Genomic DNA, 21,286 nt, shown 5'->3' with positions numbered 1-21,286 from the left:
GGCCTCATTCTAAGTCCAGTTTAACAAATATAAATAACTACAGTTACAAGACCAAAGCTAAAGTGTTCTAAAGACCAGGTTACTTTGTTATAGGAAGGAAAAGGGCCTATATGCTATTAATAATTCAAAGCAGACACATGAATTAACCTCATTCTAAGTCCAGAGTTTAAGAAACTTAAATAACTAGAGTTATAAGACAAAAGTCTAATTGTTCTAAAGTCCAGTTGACTTTGTTTGCTATATTTGTGAAGTTAAGCTACATACAACATGATATGTTTGCGCATGGACTGCCAGCCCAGTTTTGTGTGTTATAACATTTGCAACACACAACATTCACAAAAGTAGAACCCATGTGAAACTAATTGCTTAAACAATAATATATCGTCAAGACTGGTAAACAAGAAGTACCCTAAATGTATTGACGTTTCCATAAAAAGAATGAAATAGCAATTTGAAAAGTCCTATAATAAGAAATTTATTGGGGTTCGAAAACTACATGTATATACACATTACATTAAACAAATACACTTAAAGTTAAGAACTTAACGTTCCAGCGCAAAAATTACATGGGAGCGGTGAGCAATTTTAGCTTTGAAAAGCTCCAAAATAGCTTTCATACTGGTGAACTGAAAAACATGATACTTAAATATACCTCCGAGACTCTGATAAAATCACACTTTTACCACACCAAATACTAAAAGAGCTCCTGCAGACAGAAAAAGTATTTGTTACACTATAATAATCATGGGAAAATCATAAAGACAACACATATGATGCCAAGCCAATGAAAAAAAAAGATGATTACATGAGATACATGTAAAGTAAAGCACTTTCATGCAGTAAACTAAACACTGAAAAGATATATACAACGATGAGCACTGGATGCAAATTGAACAAACAGCGACAACTTTGAGAAACAAACATTTAACACCACAACAACACATCTTGTGACCATCTATGAGAGACTGTGCAATAACAAACATTATGACATACATGAACATATTTGAATTGAACAAACAAAACAACAAACAAAAACAAACAAACAAACAAACAAATAATTGTAGGTAATTCATTTGTTGCACCAAGTCTTATCATTCACTGAAACGACAACAATTACAACAATTATGACCAATTTCATCTTGTAGTCCCATTTGTACTTCAAGGGATCTCTCAGAGGTGTAGTCATTCTGAACAAACGATGATGATGATAATATCACTACTACGACTCTCTCTCTTACTACTACTGCTGCTACTACTGCTACTACTACTACTACTTCTGCTACTCTCTGTCTCTCTCTCTCTCTTACCACTACTACTAGTACTACCACTACTACCACTACTACTATGACTACTTCTTCTACTACTGCTAGTACTACTGTACTTCTACTACTACTACTACTAATACTAAAATAAAATAATAAAACTTATTACAATAATAATAATAATAATAAAAAAAGGTGCTTGTACCTTCCATAGGTACAAATATATTATCAACTACAATTTACATACATGTATGTGTACATTTAACCTATTGTACATCATACTGTACATGCATATTCTCAATAGTATGCTGCATGTGTACTGTGAACATGTGGAAACAAAGAAATGCCATGACAATAGAAACCCCCTGTGGTCCTGTGAAAGCAGCTCATGGCCATTTACCAAGTTCAGAAAATTAATCAATAGTTGCTATACTGAGAGCGGATTAGCAGGTTGATCATGAGGTTGGATTTAAGCTATGAGTTTAAGGAGCATCCATTCAGGCAAGACCTGAAAAGCACACATAGGCATGACATAAAGGGCTTTTGGAATGGCAGCCATTAGGCCTGTCCTCATTAGCTTGAGTTTGCAAAATAACCCGCTATTTAAACTATTAACCAGTTAATTTGGCGTCTTCATCAGCCCGCAGTTGCAAAAAGCGGGATATTTGGTCGAGAATAATATCCAGAGAAATTGTGGTTTTGTTTCCAAAACATCCCACTATTTGGGAAATAGCAGGCATATTCGCGGCATCCGAGCTAGTTTGTGATGAGCTCATTGGTCTGGTGAAGACGCAATTTCGAGCTCAGGGATATTTTGGCAAACTCGAGCTGATGAAGACAGACCTACTGAATATATTATAGGTGCATGGAAGAAATGTGCTTTTAAGTTGTACATGTATATGATCCTTAGAACATACATGTAATCAAAATGTTCGTGAAGTTATTCACATGTAATGCACAATTTTTAAACCATGATATATTCCCTGAATGTGAGCAGCGATGGGGTTAATAGAACCTGATTTATCAAAATATATCAGGAAATTGATAACCATTCAGGTGAAACATACAGATATTGATCATGAAAAAATACATGCAGCAAATGGTTTAGCCCCAAAATCAAAGATATGCAAGAAATGTACGTGTAGTGAGTAATAGCTCCAGCTACACCTTCCCAGTGTTATGCACAAGCGTATAAAACTAGTTGTACAAGCTTTTTAGCAAGAGAATAGATTTATTTCCTCTCACTTCCTCTATTTCAAAACTATCAAAACTAAATTACTTGCACTTAATCCTTTTCTTATTCAATGTCGTATAATCGCAGAAAAACAAAAGGCAACTTGTTTGCAAACGAGGACAATTAGACATTGAATAAAACACTGTATCATTGCAGAGGAAAACATTATTAGACTACCCGATATTGGAATGTTAAAAAGGTGAATTAAACCTACTAATGAATGCTGAGAATGGCAAAGCGGGCAATTTCACCAAGCCTTTTTTGTTGCTATGAAATTATGGCAAAAAAACAAGGCTTTCTCATAGTGAGGACCAGAGTTAACTAGATGTGATTTGCCTGACAAGTGCCCAGGGCATTTCATATACAGTTGCAACTAGATGCAACTCCAAACATTGCACACACACAATTCTGTTTGAATACGGTGAAACCTGTATATAAAGACCGCTCAAGGGCAACATGGAAAGTGGTCTTTATAGGCAGGTGGTCTTTAATATGTACAGGTTCCTTAACTTCCTTTTACATGTTTCAATGAGAAACCATATTTAAGGGAAACAAAAAAGGTTTGATTCTTGTTGAATTGAATGTGTGTTTAATTTTTGGAGTTGCCATTTTTCATCACCGGGGTATTTTAAAGTTAGAAGACACCTCTTACACCTTGTCAATATTTAATATGAGAGGAACAGCTACACCTTAACCCTTAGACTGTTCATATCAAGCGCTACAGCCACCCTCAAAGCAAATGTATGTTATGTGCTGCAATAGTTTGCCATGCTATAATGAAAATCTTAAATGAAATGCAAATATGATATAATTATACCACACAATGGGGAAGGTGGAGAATTGCAAAATAATTTGGATTTAAGGGTGAAAATGATAAGATTTCCTTCACATTAAAACAAATAGGTAAGAGTGAAAGAAAAGGGAAATAAACCAAAACTCCCACATGGTTATATGCAAAGGAAAAGGTTGGAGGATTCAACTTCAATAACTTTTTGCAAAAGCAAGAAGAAATTTGAAAGGGCAGATAAAAAAAATCATCTTAATCTTAGTTCTTTGAAGGCATCATAGCTTTTTTATTCACATTACAAGTATGAGATTTAAACTAGAATTTGACTTGATAAATTTCATCTATTTTTCAGAAGAAATGTAGTACATGTACATGTTGATTAATAAAAAAAAAGGATCAAATAAAAAGAATTACAATGTATACACCGCATATGGAGATTCTATGCCTCTGATTGGTCAAAACTACAGGCATGAAATTTGTATAGCAAAAAAATATTGACCGGGCTTAGTTTTACTTGCGCGTACAATGGAAGGACACAATCATAGCGAGTGAAAATAACAATGGATAGGCGCAGTGAGACACACATGCTATAGTTGCTCTTAGACACATAAATTTCCTTTGACTCTATCATTAATAAATATACTTTAACAGGCATATTTAGTCAAAATATTTCTTTTTAAGAACTGACACTTGGGAAGCGATATATAAAACAAATGTTGTCTGTTTATTTTTGGGGTCACGGTTAAAACTTTAACTCCATGATGATTTGGAGACAGCAATGTTTTCGGCATCACCACGGCTATGGTATTAACCGTGCCCCCTCAAAGCTGTCAATATTTGCATAATATAAACTACACATAGTACAAATATGTAACTGTATTCCATGCAGATTAGCCAGACATGCAAGTGTTAACAAAATATGATACTGAAAAATTACTGAAAAATTAGAGAAAGGAAACTAATATGACATAATTTAGGAACGCAGTTTGAAATGTTACCTCCTGGGTTGTCAAGAGAGGGCGACAAACAGTTTGAGAAGAAGGAAAAAGGGGAAAAAATCATCAGTGTTTCATCAACAATTTAGGGTTAAAAATAAAGAACACAGAAACATTAACACAAGAGACAAATAAAGGATATTAACAAAATATACGATTTCCCTGTTGATTTGCATGTTCTCGTACCTTAAGAAGGAAGAAAATTTGAAGAATAACAAATCAGGCAGATAAAGGAAACAAAATATTCTTTAGATATTCTTCCCCTGTAAGTGCAATATCAAAATCGAAGAAAAGCCATTCCAATTTCTACGGCACTTCTTGTCATTACCGAAATGTTTGCACAAACTTTACCATGCTATTATGTAAAGAAACTACATCGTTATTTTGAACAAGCACAAGGAAAATTAATCAACACACTTTTATTCAACCGTCAAAGGAACACAGATAGAATTAAAACAATTAAAATGTAGAACTTTACAAAAACAATGACATCTGGGGATAAATTTGTTTTTCATTTTCTGCTACTTCCATTTTTCATATTTCCTGAAGATGTATTGGTATTCAACTTGTTTGAAACACATGAGAACGTATGGTCCACAAACAAAAATTTAAACAAGTAAAACTGGAATAATGAGTATGAACTTATGTCATGTAAAGCATGAAGTCATATGTGGGCAGGCTCCAGGGCAGCGTCTCACGAAACCGTCATAAGTACAAGTTGGCTGACATCCCATTGTAACGTGTGTATTAAGTTTAACACACGTTTCAATGGGATGTCGGTGAACTTGTAGTTATGACGGTTTCGAGAAACGCTGCCCTGGGCTTCCTTAATGGCTCAAAGATTCTTAGATGCACTCTGGTGCGATTTAAGCCATCATTTGAAGCATTTTCAAACAAATTTTCAATACAAGTATTTTATAAGTAATTTTGGCTAGGAATGAAAATTAACCGGTTGCTGACTTTCAAACTTTCATGTTCTCTACCAGATTTTCCTCTAATTTTTATAACTGATTTCTCTGATATTTCTGTTTTTATTTCGACTGAATTGGTGACTTTCCTAATAATGATAGCAAGAATTGTGAATAATCACAGTCCAATATAGATTTCCCAACAAAAACTGGCCTGGAATTGTATGCTGTGGGATTATGTTGTCATAGAAACAATCTTATATTTCATAACTTTGATGAGCAGTGGTTTGATTCATCTGATCTTATCAGGGAGAAGCCTGTTTCTTTTAATGACAGGTCTGGACAAGATCGCTATCAGCACTGTCATCGAGTCTAGAAAGACTTCCACAAGCCATACAGTACAATAGTATAGGCCTGCATCTGTGTACTTAACTGGGTGGGGTGGGTGCTGGATCAAGTTTCCTTTTATCATATTTTAATCTTGACCAAAATAGCTCATTATAAATAACAAGTTTCACATACTTGTAAAAAAATATAAATCAGGAACAATGATCGCCTACGATGGTACTTTCTAATTTGTAATTCTCATAATAAGGTTGGTGGTTGACATAATAAAAGTTAAAAACTTCACTTTTTGTCTCTATTCAAGCAAGTGGGAGTAGCGATTAAAGGGTGGATCGAGGGTGCATGATTACAGGATTTCTAAGCATGAATTTTGTATGTACCCTTTGTTAAAAGATGAGGGATATACAGTCTTGGAAAAAAGGAACAAAGAATGTTGACAGTAGGCATTGACTGACATATTAAAGCCCCTCTGTACTTGTTTGGCCAGGAGGGATTAGACCTCCTTGCATGGTCACTGACAGTTGGTTATCTCATCAATTCAGCTCTCAATTAAGAAAAAGGGGACCATGTGTGACCAATGGTCACCTATTAGGCATTGTTTGCTATATAGAGGGCGCAATAGGCTATAAGTAGTGCAGTGGGGCTTTAACATCCTTGTGTTACCCTTGTCAGGAATGATCGCCCTTGTTATAATTAAGAACCAATGGTGATATGTGCTGAAGTGGACCCTGTTAATTCATATGCTTAAATTTTCCCAATTTCCACAGACTTAGATGTCAATAAAGAGGAACCCCAAAATGCAGTGAAACCTATATCTTAAGTTGTTTAATATGTGCTTTTGAATTTAAGCATGTCACTTTAGACACAATTTTATTTCCAGTTTATGGATTAAAGAGAGAAACAATGTCTGAATTGAAACTAAATGTACATTGTAATTGGTTATTTATGGGTTTCTTCCCTGTAGGAAATAAATGATTCACACGTCTGAATGCTGTAACAAATTTTCCATGGAAATAGTAAATGGATCACATTTCCTTTTAGTCACATTTTTATGACTAATTACTATGTCCTGAAATAAAATACTTTATGTAATGACACAGACCGCTAGCACAAAGTGTGTCAAGGCAATGATGCCTATGAAGTAATGATGACATGAATTTTTAAATGTACATGAAAGAAAGAGGAAGAATTCTTTGACATGAAGGTACAGAAAACTGAAAAGTGAGACATGAAAAGTAAAGGTCGTACCTTTTTGCACCTTCCGCTTCTTGCAGTCATAGTCTAGCCGGCGACCTTGCATCTTCTTGCGATGATGCTGTTGGAAAGAACAGTTGATTACATATTGAGCTTTACAAGTTTCACAGTTATTGGCCCAAATTCAGACAGGAGGGCTCATTTAAACTGAACCATGATTTAAACCTCCACATTTAGCTGAATTCTTCATAAATTGAAGAGGCCAACATACCCCAAAACGATTGTCTTTACCTAAAATGGCAAAAGGACTTTCAGTGCATGTAATGTCTTCATTTTACTATTTATCACACATGAGTATAGCTAAAATCTGTATAAGACTATACCATCAAACAGTAATTTGACAGTACTTTCTATTTCCTACATGTTTGTCTCATGGAGGAGTTATTGCAAAACAGGTTTCTTTTAAAGGCACACTGCCATACTTGTAGCTACTTGCTCCCTCTATATAGAAAACTTCCCCAATCGGTGCCTGTTGGTCCCCCATGATCCTCTTTTTCTTATGTTAAATGAGAGCTGAGTTAATGAGATAGCCACCTGTCACAGTGACCTCGATGGCTCTCTGTGTGGTCTAATCCCTTCTGGCCCAGTAGTGGTGACGGTCTTTAATAGTTTATAGGCGCATACTCTATTGACACTTAAAGCTTATCTGCCGTAGTTTATAGGACGGATTAGACTGCCCTGCAAGGTCATTGGACAGGTGGTTATCTCATCAACTCAGCTCTCAGTTAACATAAGAAAAAGAGGATCATGGGGGAGCAATGGTCACCGATTAGGCATTGTTTGTTATATAGAGGGCGCAAGTAGCTACAAGTAGTGCAGTGGGCCTTTAATAGTTTATAGGCGCATACTCTATTGACACTTAAACCCAATTCAATAGAGCCTTGAGACTAGCTAACTTTGTCGGTCTCTTGCTGAGCCAATGGTCAGTGGAGTGCAGGGGGCCGTGCACTCTACAAAGTCTTTACAGTTAAGAGACTCTGTAGCAAGTGACATGGGTATTTGCCTGCAAACTATAGTTGCTTCACAAGCAGTTAAGAAAGTAAAAGCAAGAAAGCACAACTGAATGAAGTATGGATGACCTGATGTGGATGACAGAACATGATCACTTCCAATCACAACAGAACACTTAGAAACTACTCTGTCCTTTCAGCTTCCTTTCGAAGCTATGCCTAAGACCATTAAGCTATATTCTTTATGTCATTAATCAGGATGTCCTTCGCACCCTGTTCACAATGCAATTAATCATACACAGCTTTTAAACTGGCCAGGACCTGTTAATTACAGTATGTACATGTATGAGAGTTGTGTGAGAATGAGCTCTACCACTCTCAAGCTCTTGCAGCTCTTGCAGAAGAAGAAGAAGAAGAAGACCCAACCCTTGAGTTAAAAAAAAAAAAAATTCAGGAAAAAAAGACATTTAACAACATTCCCCCCCCCTCATTTGAGTAAACAAAATAGGGGAAAATAAGGGAAAAAAGGGGGTAAAACCAGGAAAAAAATTATAAAGATCAGGAAACAGATTTAAATGAGGTAATTATCAGGCCAGTATTATGTAATTTTTACACACCTTGACATTTTTATGTGCATTGTAATCCAGGGTACAATACAATTTGCACGCCCCCTCCCCAAACATGTAATAATGCTCTGGAAAGTTGGATTTTAACCAAAAGACAGTAAAACTACAACAGACTGTCTCAACTTGCAATGAGTTAGTATGTAATCAGATTAAACTAGATTTATATCAGTATTAGGTCTTCCATACCACTATCTCCTTGAGCTCTTTCTGTCTCAGGTGATCCAGAGGTTCAAGAAAGTTCTGCCTGATGTTGAAGTCAAGGCTGTCCTTGATATCAGCTAGCTGCTTGTGGGCCTCACCAACTTCTAGAAGGCCATTACCTGGATTGTGTTGGAGGGAAAGATGACAAATGGGGTAGAGAGCATGGAAGAGGGGTAGAGAGAGTGTGGAAGAGAGGTAGAGAGAGTGGAAGAGGGGTAGAGAGAGTGTTTAGCACGGGAAGTGAGTGTGGAAGAGAGGTAGAGAGTGTGGAAGAGGGGTAGGAGAGAGTGTGGAAGAGGGGTAGATAGTTTGGAAGAGGGGTAGAGTGTGGAAGAGGGGTAGAGAGAGTGTTTAGCATGGGAAGTGAGTGTGGAAGAGAGGTAGAGAGTGTGGAAGAGGGGTAGGAGAGAGTGTGGAAGAGGGGTAGATAGTTTGGAAGAGGGGTAGAGAGAGTTTGGAAGAGGGGTAGAGAGAGTGGAAGAGGGGAAGATAGTGTGGAAGATAGGTAGAGAGAGTAAGGAAGAGGGGTAGAGAGTGTGGAAGAGAGGTAGAGAGTGTGAAAGAGGGGTAGGAGAGAGTGTGGAAGAGGGGTAGATAGTTTGGAAGAGGGGTAGATAGTTTGGAAGAGGGGTAGAGAGAGAGTGTGGAAGAGGGGTAGATAGTTTGGAAGAGGGGTAGACAGAGTGTGGAAGAGGGGTAGAGAGTGTGAAAGAGTGGTAGAGAGTGTGGAAGAAAGGTAGATAATGTGGAAGAGGGATAACAAACATGGAATAAAGGTAGAGTGTGTGGAAAATGGGTAGATAGTGTGGAAGAGGGGGACAGAACATGACAGAAAGGTAGAGAGTGTGAGAAAGAGGGGTAGAGAGAGTGTGAGAAAAGGGGCAGAGAGCATGGAAGAGGGGTAGAGAGTGTGGAAGAGAGGAGAAGAGTGTGGAAGAGGGGTAGAGAGAGTTTGGAAGAGGGATAGAGAGCATGGAAAAGGGTATTAAAATGAACATGGTAATTCATATCCAACTTGCAATTGAAAGTACATTCTTTTTTAATACAGGAAAAATACAGGAATAGAGAGCTGTGTCGCTTAAAAAATGGGAGGACTTCATGTCTTTATCTTTTTAAAAGTAAATTTAATGCTAACAGGTTTTTTAAGAATACCACAACTATGTGACCTCCTCATTTAACTACTGCGCGAACACCAAAGGTGTGTAGCAAAGCACAAATGCAATGCACCTCCTGCTAACTGGACATATCGATTTAATTAGCTAATTAGCTAAAGCCTCGGTCACAAATGCAATTACGTACAGCTACGAATGCCGTACGAACGATTTTCAGACAATGGAAATTCGGGAAGACAATGGAAAAACAGGGAGATTCGTACGAAATTATCGTTCGTACGAACCTTTGTGACCGTAGCATAAGTGAGCTTTCTGAATTGCTACCCTGGGGTATTAATACCATGATTCATGCTACATATACACTGTTACAAGGGTAAAATAGTTCATAATATCTGTACATGTATATATTAAAACTTAAAGTTCATTTTGGAAATTTCACAAAAAGCAATACATACCCCATTTTAGGTTAGACCTGTGCATGGCATAGATTAGTGTTAAATGTAATAAATATTTCAATATTGGCTACTATTGCTTATGATGGACATATCTTTTGTACACAAAACATCCAATTCATGGTATTTAAGTATATGTTTAGTCATAATTGCTTGTATGGTTTAACCCACACAGCATTGCCAATTCAATCTGCCATTGCTCTTGATTTAAATGGTGTGAAGGAGCGTTAATAGTTGACTAGACCCTTTTAAGCTTTCTTAGCTGTTGCACCATGTTTATGGAATCAATTACAAGCTCAAATGCACTCCTTAGAAACTCTTGTTTCTTTTAAGTCTAACCTAAGGACAGTCTTGTTTGTGAAAGCCTAAATTACATGTACATGAATATATTGATAAACACTTTTTGTACTATCCAGTAGTCTCTTTTTGGGGTACTTCTTTCTATCTTTCTTAATTTCATTATGCCGCTCGGAATAGTTTACTAGATAGATGGCGCAATGTAAGTGCATTACATTAATATTAATATTATTATTATTATTATAGACCTACCAAAGACTGAGTTTTCACCCAGATCCCTTCCAAACTTCAGAAAGCAGTCTCCTAGCGTGGCCTCGGGCTGGGGATACCTTGAGTTCTTGGTCTGCCCTCGCATCTTGGAGACTGTCATCGCAGTACTCTGCTTCGCTCTGGTTACTATGGTAACAGAAAAATGAAAATCAAGCAGGATATAATAATAATGATATTAATAATGATAATAATAATGGTGGTTACTTGAGCTACAGTGCACAAGCCCATCACCTTGTGAGCTGCTGGCGTTTCCACATTGTTTCCTCTGTCATAACTGGCAGCCAAATATGTACATGAACATGTAGCACTCTGGCTTGTGGAGCACCCATTTACACCTTTAATAGTGGAGAATGTGTTATATGAATAAATATTATGATGGAAATAATTGAAAATGCAGGGCATTTCTTTATTTGAATTATTGACTCGTATGTTTTAAAATTGAATAAGAAAAATAAAATGTTATTCTCCATACTGAGAGTTGTTCAAAATGTTACAAATAATATAGTGATATTATTACTTCTACTACTAAAAATAATAATCATAATAATGCAGTATAAGTATCACATATTAAAATGACAACTGCTTGAGTAGAGATTTTAAAAATAACCTTTACTGCATTGACATTGCAGAGGTAAATAGAGTTAAACGGGTCAGGCCTGTCATAAGCAAACATTCCTACCCCACAAACTGCTCTGTAATATTTTTGTTTGTTTAAGGGTATAATGGTGAGAGATTTCATTACACCAATTCACCCATACCAAAATCAGAGACATATATCTTGAACATGCACAGATGGAGTGTGTGTGTGTGTGTTTGTGTATTAATAAGTATAATGCCCCATAAAATTGTCAGAATAAGACAGATTTATGATCCTCTTGCATTAAATCAAAGCTGGAATGGAGAAAGGAAGGCTCACAGGAAAGATGCTGGGGTTGAGATCAAACTACAAACAAAATACTTCAAAATTTAGGGTGTCTTGTTCACTGGTGACAAGACATTGTAAAATGATTGTAGCATCACATACAGTGCTGGTCAAATGTTTTGGTACACCCTGAATCCAGGGGTTTACCTAAACATTTGACCAGCACTTAATTATGGTGTCAGGTATTATTATTAACAATGTTGATATCATCAATATTAATATTATTCATAAAAATAATAATAATAATACGGATGAAAATAACAATGATAATAATAATAATAACAATATTAATATAATTATTATAAGTAATACAAACGTCAACAATTTGTCACCTGATAAAAACTGTCCGATTTAAAGCATGATTTTTTTTCTCTCCTTCATCATTTTCGCATCACAGTATGTTGTGATTGACACTGGTAAGTAATAATATTGATAACAAAAAGTATGTGTACATAAAATGGAATTTACAGTGGGCATAACATGGGATACATACATGTACTGTATATCACCGTATCAAAATTCATAATATTGACACCAGCACTTATGATAATGAGAATTTTAGATTGTATTTAAAGTGGTTATTTTAACACATAGCACATTTTCCACTGGATTCAAAGTGCTTGGAATGATGAATGGGCAAATATCTATAAATAATTAAATACTACTTACAGGGATTTGGCTGAAGAAGCTCATTCGTCTTTGTGATTATGTCGTCAACTGCAAGTGAAGTGACATCAATTGTCTGTAAAAGAGAGTGAGGGATGGAGAGAGAGAGAGAGAGAGAGAATGCAATAAAACAGTCAGTCAGCTTCTGTTCACAACATGAATCTAGTATAAAAACAAAGAGCTTTTCATTTTCCGGAGCTAAAGATGATCGATGATGTTTTTTTTCATTTCTCTTCCATGTGTTGGTTTAAAATGGTTCACATTTGTAATGCATTTGGGAAAATATTACCTGAAATTGGCTACATTTGAAGAATTTGGTGTCCTGAACACTCGATTTCTTTCATCTCATAAATCGTTAAAGTTCATTACAAATGTACACTGTACATGTACATGTAAGTCAACACCGACATGGGGAGTAAATTTGAAAAAAAAAAAAAAAAAAAAAATATAGTAATAATAATAAACAAATCAATACATAGCACAGTTTGGTAAAAGTACATGACTTCATTTTATCACTATCATTACATTTAATTTATACAGTGAAATACAAAGACCGCTCAAGGGAGGCAAGAAAAGTGGTCCTTATAGGCAGATGAGATGGTCTTTCTAATTCTACACAAGTGGTTGCTATTAAAAGCAGGTTTCACTGTACGTTTCTATTCCTCCAACATCAACGGATGAATGTTTTTCATCTAATGATGCGGTTAATCACCTCAAAAGATCGCTACAGAAAAAAACTGCATTTGCTACAGTACATGTAGACCACAGATAGTAGCACCTATTTTCCTGCACACCCACAAGGACGTGTGCAGCCTTTGGCGCCACCTCTCCTTTCTTGATTGGGATCAATGACCCACTTGGACGACACTTGAGCATTGATTGGAGAAGCCATTTGTTACATAGCCATGAATGCTGCCCAGCTAGGAGCGAGCTTCTTCCTTGATTAGATTTTGCACACGTGCAGCCTGACGACATGTACAGTACGCTGTAGTGTCGTTGTATCACACAACTCAACAACTGGTGTTACGCCAATGCTGACATGTATAACTTTAAAGATAAAGTTGAGTTCTGGTTTAGTATGCAATTGCAGTGTGAAAGAAGTGGTGTGGAATCGATCAGAACAAGTTGATCATGCATACAGTGTATTGGTGTGTACTACAAGGTTCTGGAATCATCAAAATGATAAGAAATTTGTCCCAGTCTTGGTAAAGTTGCAAGCACTGTACACAGAAAGATGTACATGGCACTACATTTTTAAGCTGCTACAAGTCCTATTTAGAATATGGAGGCATTTGAAGAGCCATGCTTTTCAGGGAACATATTTCTCTGATGTTCTTCCACACTTGCATCATAACAATTAAGATGCTCACAAATGATTTTCATCTCTCCCCAGAACTCAACCCTCTCTTTAAGTTTTACCAATACATGTATTATCATTCCTCGGTCAAATAGGCATGCCAGGCCATGTTTGTGATCCAATAGAATGATGTAAAGTTCATGTATGGTAGTCTACTCATCGACCTCCACATAAAGATGGAAAGGTCTTGAGTGAATAAACATTTACTACCCCCATGTCTCTTCCTTCTCGATCCGCCCATACAACTGTCAGAATCTAGCACTGTGTCATCTAATGTCACTGCCATATGCTGGGCCGACAACATTTATTAGAGCAGCAGAATGAATTACGTGTAAGAGGCATGAGTACTTCCAATGCCAATCACTTGACAGAGATCTAGTCGAACCTGAAATACCTGATACGGGTAATAATTAAATTACTTGTCTACAGTGTACTTGGTTGAACAAATCAGTGTAGATTAGAATGGAAAAATTCATAAAATTGGTAAAACATGAAATAATGTACTACTACTAATAAAAACATGAAAAATTAACTTAAAATTCTATTAAATCACTCAACTATTTAAACACTCAAAAAATGAAAAAGACAGCAATAGAGTCCATATTCATAACTGAATTTGCTAAGCCCCCTCTTCTGTACGGTAATCAAAAACTTATTTGAACAAAAGGGTAATTCGCTTTTTGAGTTATTAATTGTGAAAAAGAAAATCACATTTTCTTTGTGTAAACATACGCACTCCATTTTCAAAACTACCCATTCAATGACAAGTACATGTATCAGTACAACTATTGACATAAATTTCAAGTGCTTAAAGGTAAAGACCAGTATTGGAAACGCCCCAATTTCAAAAAATGAAATGGAAGCTCTCGTTACCAATCATGTGAAAGAATATGTTTTGACTAATACATGATGATAAAAAATTTGCCGGGAAACCGCCTACTAATTCATATATTTGGTAAATTTGCTTCTCTCATGGTCTGTGAGAGATATAGGGTAGTCCCATATACATCTTTCTGTGTATAGTGCTTGTAACTTTACGAAGAATGGGCCAAATTTCTTATCATTTTGATGATTCCAGAACCTTGCAGATGCTAGATGCTAGATGATCAACCTTTTCTGATCGATTCCTCAACGTTTCTTTCACAATGCAATCGCATGACCATAACTGGTCTTTACCTTTAAAACTCGAGGGCTATTGGAAACTTTATACATGAATTGCAGCAGTGCTGTACAGGTACAGTTTGCACGCACCGTACAAGCAGAACCATAGAAGTACATGTACATGTGGACCTATTGTACATGCACAATCGCACATTCTGCATTTCTAAATCCCTAAACAATGATCTGGATTAATGTAGGCCAAAGGTTAACTAAATACATACACCTGTACTAGTGTATAATGGAAATTAAAGTAATGCAATTGTGTCATTTCTCTTTTTGTTGATTTCAGATGTATTTTGTAAAGTATGTGGAAGGGATCGTATCGTAAGCCTTAAATTGAATTTGATTGATCGTTTTGTACATGTACATCGTATGTACATGTAGACCTATTTGAGTTACAACTGTAGTCACTAATTAGAGTACGGTAAAAACAATACCCGTAGTTTAAAGAAAAAAAGTTCTAAAAAACTTTGACAATATACTGCATGGGCAAGCCCAGATATGCCAACCTTTTTCAGCTTTCAGGGAGGATTCATTCACTAATCAGGGAGGTTTTTATCAATCGCATACATCATAATAGGAATAATCTTCCCAAAAAACAGGGAGGCATTAAAATTGTGTGTAGTGACGTAATTTTTTTTTTCTTTTTCAGGGAGCCTCAGTAAAAATTAGGGAGGGTTGGCATCTCTGCAAGCCCCTAAACATGGGCATCCACCCCTTCCCCTGAATGGTATTCATGAACTAAATTGGAAGTGCTACTAATGAGGCAATCGTAGATGGACACATGCTCTGTCGTACTTTGTGTCAAAGTTACGATTGAATTCCATTCAAGAGCAGTGTCTCAGCTGTGCCGCTAATGAGTAATTATAGGTTGTATCAGTCTAATCGCTGTTGCTCTCATAAGGCCCGTCTTCATCAGCTCGAGTTTGCCAAATAACCCGCTATTTAACAATGCCGATCGCAAATTAACCAGTTAATTTCCGTCTTCATCAGCCCAGTTGCAATTAGCAGGATATTTGGTCGAGAAAATATCCTGAAGATTCTCGGTCTTGTTTCCAAAATATCCCGCTAATTGCACCCGTTCGAGCTGTGATAATATCAAGAGTCTGAAAATAATGGTTATTTGGCAAACTCGAGCTGATGAAGACAGGCCTTTAGAGATTGAATCTAATGTAATATGGTATCATATCGCTCTTCAAGGTTGGTCTGATCATGACCCAGGTTCTGAATAGACAAAATTGATTTATCTTGATGCACATGTGGACCTACAACTGTATTAAAGGTATGCAAGTTGATCAAAGACGCTGAGAAGTGTTGATCATGCCAGGGAGAGGGTCGTTTGCAGACCTGCACCTGGGAAAAAAATACATGGGGCTCGGGGCATATTAGCCCCCGAAACGTCCAAAAGAGCCCCCGAAAGTCATAAAAGAGCCCCCAAAGTTAGCTTAGAGTTTAATGCAAAACAAATTGAATAATGTTATTTTCATGCAAGCAAGCTTGAAAAGTAGCCCCGAAATTGTTTTAATAATTTTTTTCCTGGTCCTGCACAAACCTTTGCCAGTCTGAGTGTGTAAAGTATCTGAACTAGAGACTATGTAGCCTTTAAACAAGGCCACTTGTCTGATAGACGCCGAGCGACTAAAACGAGACTAATCGCGAAAACCCAAGTGAACGCGAGAGCGAGGAGCCCATCCTAGTGGCCTTTATCAATCTGATTTGGATTTCTTATGTTAACCCTTGTTTCCGACTAGAATTCGCTCCAGAAAATGGAGCGTTCAATCAGCGAACGTATCCTCGCACGACGTCAGCATAGTAGTATCCATCACACACACACACACACACACACACAGTAAACTCTACGTAGTGCGAACATGGACCTACATGCTATGAACTATTACGTACGTGCTAAGACCACTGACCTCTACATGGAACGAATCACGAACGAAGCCAACTGGGAGATCGCCGTTCTGATTGGTCAATAAATCCAGAGTAGGCGTATTGGCATGTTAATATGTATCTATGAATAATTCATGCACAGCAGTGAAACCCACTTTCCAAAAGGCCTCGTGACGTTCCGTCACTCGGTCGCGCGTTCACTCCGGGTATCTAGACTCATCTCAGCCGCTTAGAGTCACGAGGCCTTGTCAAAAGGCTAGAGACTATGCAGATTGCTAGCTAGTGCAGCCAACAGGCTATGTACGTGTTACAGCCAGAGACTGACAGAACTAGGCTCTACTCAATACTTTATTAAATTGTGTTTAATTAAGTGACAAATTAGAATATGTGCCTGCAGACTAGTGTTAGAGATGTAGTGTGAATTTGTGATAACTGTTTTAAAACCTGTTACAATACACACCAACTACATGTACAGATACATGTACTGTTCTGTAGATTAAAATAAAAAAATACATATATACCACTAATTAATCCACAGTGTTGATGACCATTAGTAGAGGCTTGAAAGGGCATGTTATAATTATGAAGATTACTTGACAAATACATGTAGTTGACATATTTCTTTGCATTATGAATCCACCATTTGGTCCATATTAGAACTTTATAAAACAAACTCAACACCAAGCACTGTGAGCATACTACACCTTGTGCAGCAATAACACAAATTTACAATGTTTTATAGAGCCAGAAATAAAGAATCTGGTGATCTTAGGTGACTAATCAAATGCATGTACATATAATAATGTACAGTACATGTATGTATTTAAACTATAGTTACTCTGCAATGTACTCATTTGATTCAAATTCCATTGCACTGTAGGCCGTACGGTCATGGTAATACTAATACACATTTTATAATTTTCATAAGCAGGGTCATGCAATGAAATATGATCTTTTCCTGCTAACAGGATATATTGCTCCAGTCACTACTATTTATGGGTCTTACATCACTGATGCATCACAGTGTAAACACAAATATTCCCATGCATGGTCGATTTAAAGACTCCATTTCACTGTATTTACGTAGCTACCGATTTGGGACTGTCCCATTTAATAGTTTCTTTGTGCACTATACTGTACAAAGACCTGTGTTTAAAATGTAAAATAATTGCAGTATTGGTACTTTGTTGTGACCTACATGTACACATACTTTTAAAAATTCCTGCTACACAAGTACACGTTCAATACATGTAGTGTATAGTGGCTAGCTACACATGAACATGATAGTATAACACAAGGCACTAAATGGCTATTCATAAATACTTCTTCTGAAATATTACATTTAATATACATGTATATCATTTAATTTACAAATGTATATAGTCCTGAACTTTGACAAACTATTCCCTTTTAACATCAAAGTTTCCATGACACTTGCTTTATTTGAGAAAAAGCTTAAGTGTTTCTTAAATAATTATTAAAGTGCTAAAATAAATTTACTCAAAAGCTGTGAATTATCAAGCGTGTAAATATTCGTGATAGTCTACTTTTTTAATTTTTCTTTCCTTTTCCCTTTTAATGTACTAAATTATATAATGATAATTCAACATGAGCATGGAGCTACAATGTAGCCTTCAAAGTTCAAAGGGACTTTGGCCCCTACTGGTGCTTCCACTCTTAGTTCATAAATCTACCCCTCCCCCACCCATTTTCTCATTTACATACATGTACATGTACAACTGTGTACATGTACATGTACATCATTTTGTATTCATAGATAAACCAGCTTATACCTTGCATTAACTTGTATGTTTTTATTTTTAATATCCGGTACGTATTTTATGAGAGAAAATAAACTTGAAACTTGAAACACTGTATGCAAGTTGAATCCGATACCACGTTATTCACTTTGTCATGTTTTGATACTTTTACCGTTTATGTCTTGATACTTTTAAATAATTCATCTATCCATTTTAGTACCATTAAGAGATATCTTCACTGATCAAATGGACTCTTCCAAAGCTAATGAATGGGAAATTGAACTCAGCAGCTGTCAGTATGAAAGAAAAAACTAGATGGAATTTAGACTGCGCGCAGTCGAAAATGATGCCTCCGCCATAGAGCAATTTAAACAAGTTTGGAGTTTAAATCTCCAGTGGTTCTTGACCTTTGACCTACGTGCTCCAAAATCTAATCAGATAGTCTTCCTATGGTGATACACACTATCATTAAGTTTGAAGTTTAAATCTCCAGTGGTTCTTGAGATATTATGATATGGTGATACATACTATCATTAAGTTTGAAGTGAAAATTCTCCAGTGGTTCTTGAGATATCGCGATAACGATCTCAATGTATGGAATTTCATAAGTTGACCTCTGTGACCCTTGACCTTTGACCTACGTGCTCCAAAATCTAATCAGATTGTCTTCCTATGGTGATACACACTATCATTAAGTTTGAAGTTTAAATCTCCAGTGGCTCTTGAGATATTATGATAACAATCTCAATGTATGGAATTTCATAAGTTGACCTCTGTGACCCTTGACCTTTGACCTACGTGCTCCAAAATCTAATCAGATCGTCTTCCTATGGTGATACATACTATCCTTAAGTTTGAAGTTTTTACATCTCCAGTGGTTCTTGAGATATCATGATAACAATCTCAATGTATGGAATTTCATAAGTTGACCTCTATGACCCTTGACCTTTGACCTACGTGCTCCAAAATGTAATCAGATTGTCTTCCTATAGTGATACACACTATCACTGAGTTTGAAGTTTAAATCTCCAGTGGTTCTTGAGATATCATGATAACAATCTCAATGTATGGAATTTCATAAGTTGACCTCTGTGACCCTTGACCTTTGACATACGTGCTCCAAAATCTAATCAGATCGTCTTCCTATGGTGATACATACTATCCTTAAGTTTGAATTTTAAATCTCAAATGGTTCTTGAGATATCGCGCTAACAAACTCAATACAAGGAATTTCATAAGTTGACCTCTGTGACCTGTGACCTTTGACCTACGTACTCCAAAATCTAATCAGATCGTCTTCCTATGGTGATAAATACTATTCCCGAGTCTTAAGTTTAAATCTTAAATGGTTCTTGAGATATTGTGATAACGGTCAAACGGGACGGACGTACGGACGTACGGACGGACGTACGGACGTACGGACGTACGGACGTACGGACGGACAACCCGAAAACATGATGCCTCCGGCACCACCTTCGGTGGCGGAGGCATAAAAATGATCATGATGTAAACATTGCTCTATTGGGACTTGGCTGGAATGAGCAGTATGATTGGCATTCTAGTGCTCAGTTTTGATTTCATATTAAACAAGCATCGATATCAAAGCTTGTCCTGACAACCCTTAACCCGCGTTCACACTACCAGAATTCATCACTTCGCAATATGAGAATTGTAATAAACCAAATTTTGCTTTTTTTGCTAGTCTGAACTTCATCATAAAGAAACCTGTACATAACAATACATGTACAGTACGTTGTATGATTTAGTGAAACGCATGCTTGAGCATTGTTTCGAACGAAAACTTGATAAAGAATCATGTTCCTTTGTAGTCTGAATGACCTGTCGTACAAAAATTGTTGAAAAGTGGGCAGGGCTTATCATGAATGTGCACTGGTGATTGGCCAGCTGTCATGTCAATCGACCTCTTCAAACAATGTTTCTATATGATGTCTTTACCAACATTTTACCTGTCTGCCCCTTTTGCTAAACATGTACATTAAAGATTTAAATGTTTCTTTGTACAAGTTTTTTATGAATTTGAACTACTTAATACTCTGAACAGGCTATAACAAGTACATGGAAATGTTATCTTATGATTAATTAGGATGGACTTGTTTTGAATCTCAGTTAATCTCATGCAGTGCCTCCAGGGTTTTTAGCCAATTTCACGGTACCCAGCTCAAGGTTTCGGAGTCACACAAGCATGGTTAAATGCTCTTAATAATTCATGTCATTACCCATTATGGAACATGAAAAAAAAAAAAAATTGGCATTCCTGTGTACATGTATTTTTAAGGATAATTTTTCATAAATTGGAAGGAATTCAAGAAACTAGCGTTGAGGATGGAATCTTGTTTGACTTGGCTGTAAAGCCTAAAGTTTACAGGATGTCTTTTGTTTTCAGATTTAACATTCGCCACAAATCTTGTTGGATTATAAATGTAAGATTTTTTACTTTATAAGTTTTGGTAATGAACAAATTTTAAAAATAGATTCTAGCTGAATTCTAGAGAAAGAGAATAGGGAAGAAACACGTTGTCACAAAGTACAATTCAAGCCCTGAATATTTTGGATTTCCAAGGTGAAAAAACAAGCTGTATCTACATTTGTACACTGTACATTGAAGCACACATTATGTACATCTGAACTCTCCTCTTTTATTTTGTGGATTCTCAGTCTGTCAGTCTGTCACTTTGTCCTCTTTGTTTTGGACTATTTTTTAAAGCTACATACTGTATGTACCCTAAATTCTGAATTAATTTCAACTTAGCATTTTACATTGTATGAATAATTTGTATGGTAGCCTTGAGCTTTTGTACACCCCTTTCAGA

At 36.5% G+C, this 21,286-nt stretch overlaps 1 protein-coding gene across 2 annotated transcripts in view; it reads right to left on the bottom strand.

The window, feature by feature from the left end:
• The window catches only part of LOC587130 (endophilin-A3), a 54,524-nt gene that overhangs the window by 20,039 nt on the left and 13,199 nt on the right, over positions 1-21,286 (bottom strand). The window contains exons 3-6 of one of the 2 annotated variants that reach the window (XM_030977391.1): positions 12,285-12,357; positions 10,676-10,819; positions 8,548-8,681; positions 6,779-6,846 (exon numbers count right to left, since the gene is read on the bottom strand). In XM_030977391.1, coding sequence (XP_030833251.1) covers positions 6,779-6,846; positions 8,548-8,681; positions 10,676-10,819; positions 12,285-12,357 — 419 coding nt within the window. The remainder of the gene's footprint in view (positions 1-6,778; positions 6,847-8,547; positions 8,682-10,675; positions 10,820-12,284; positions 12,358-21,286) is intronic. The other variant, XM_030977392.1, reaches the window with a different exon arrangement.

This window comes from Strongylocentrotus purpuratus, unplaced genomic scaffold (genome assembly GCF_000002235.5).
Source record: "Strongylocentrotus purpuratus isolate Spur 01 unplaced genomic scaffold, Spur_5.0 spur5_scaffold_9, whole genome shotgun sequence".
In the NCBI taxonomy this organism is placed as follows: Eukaryota; Metazoa; Echinodermata; class Echinoidea; order Camarodonta; family Strongylocentrotidae; genus Strongylocentrotus; species Strongylocentrotus purpuratus.
This window is presented reverse-complemented; position numbering and strand designations above follow the sequence as displayed.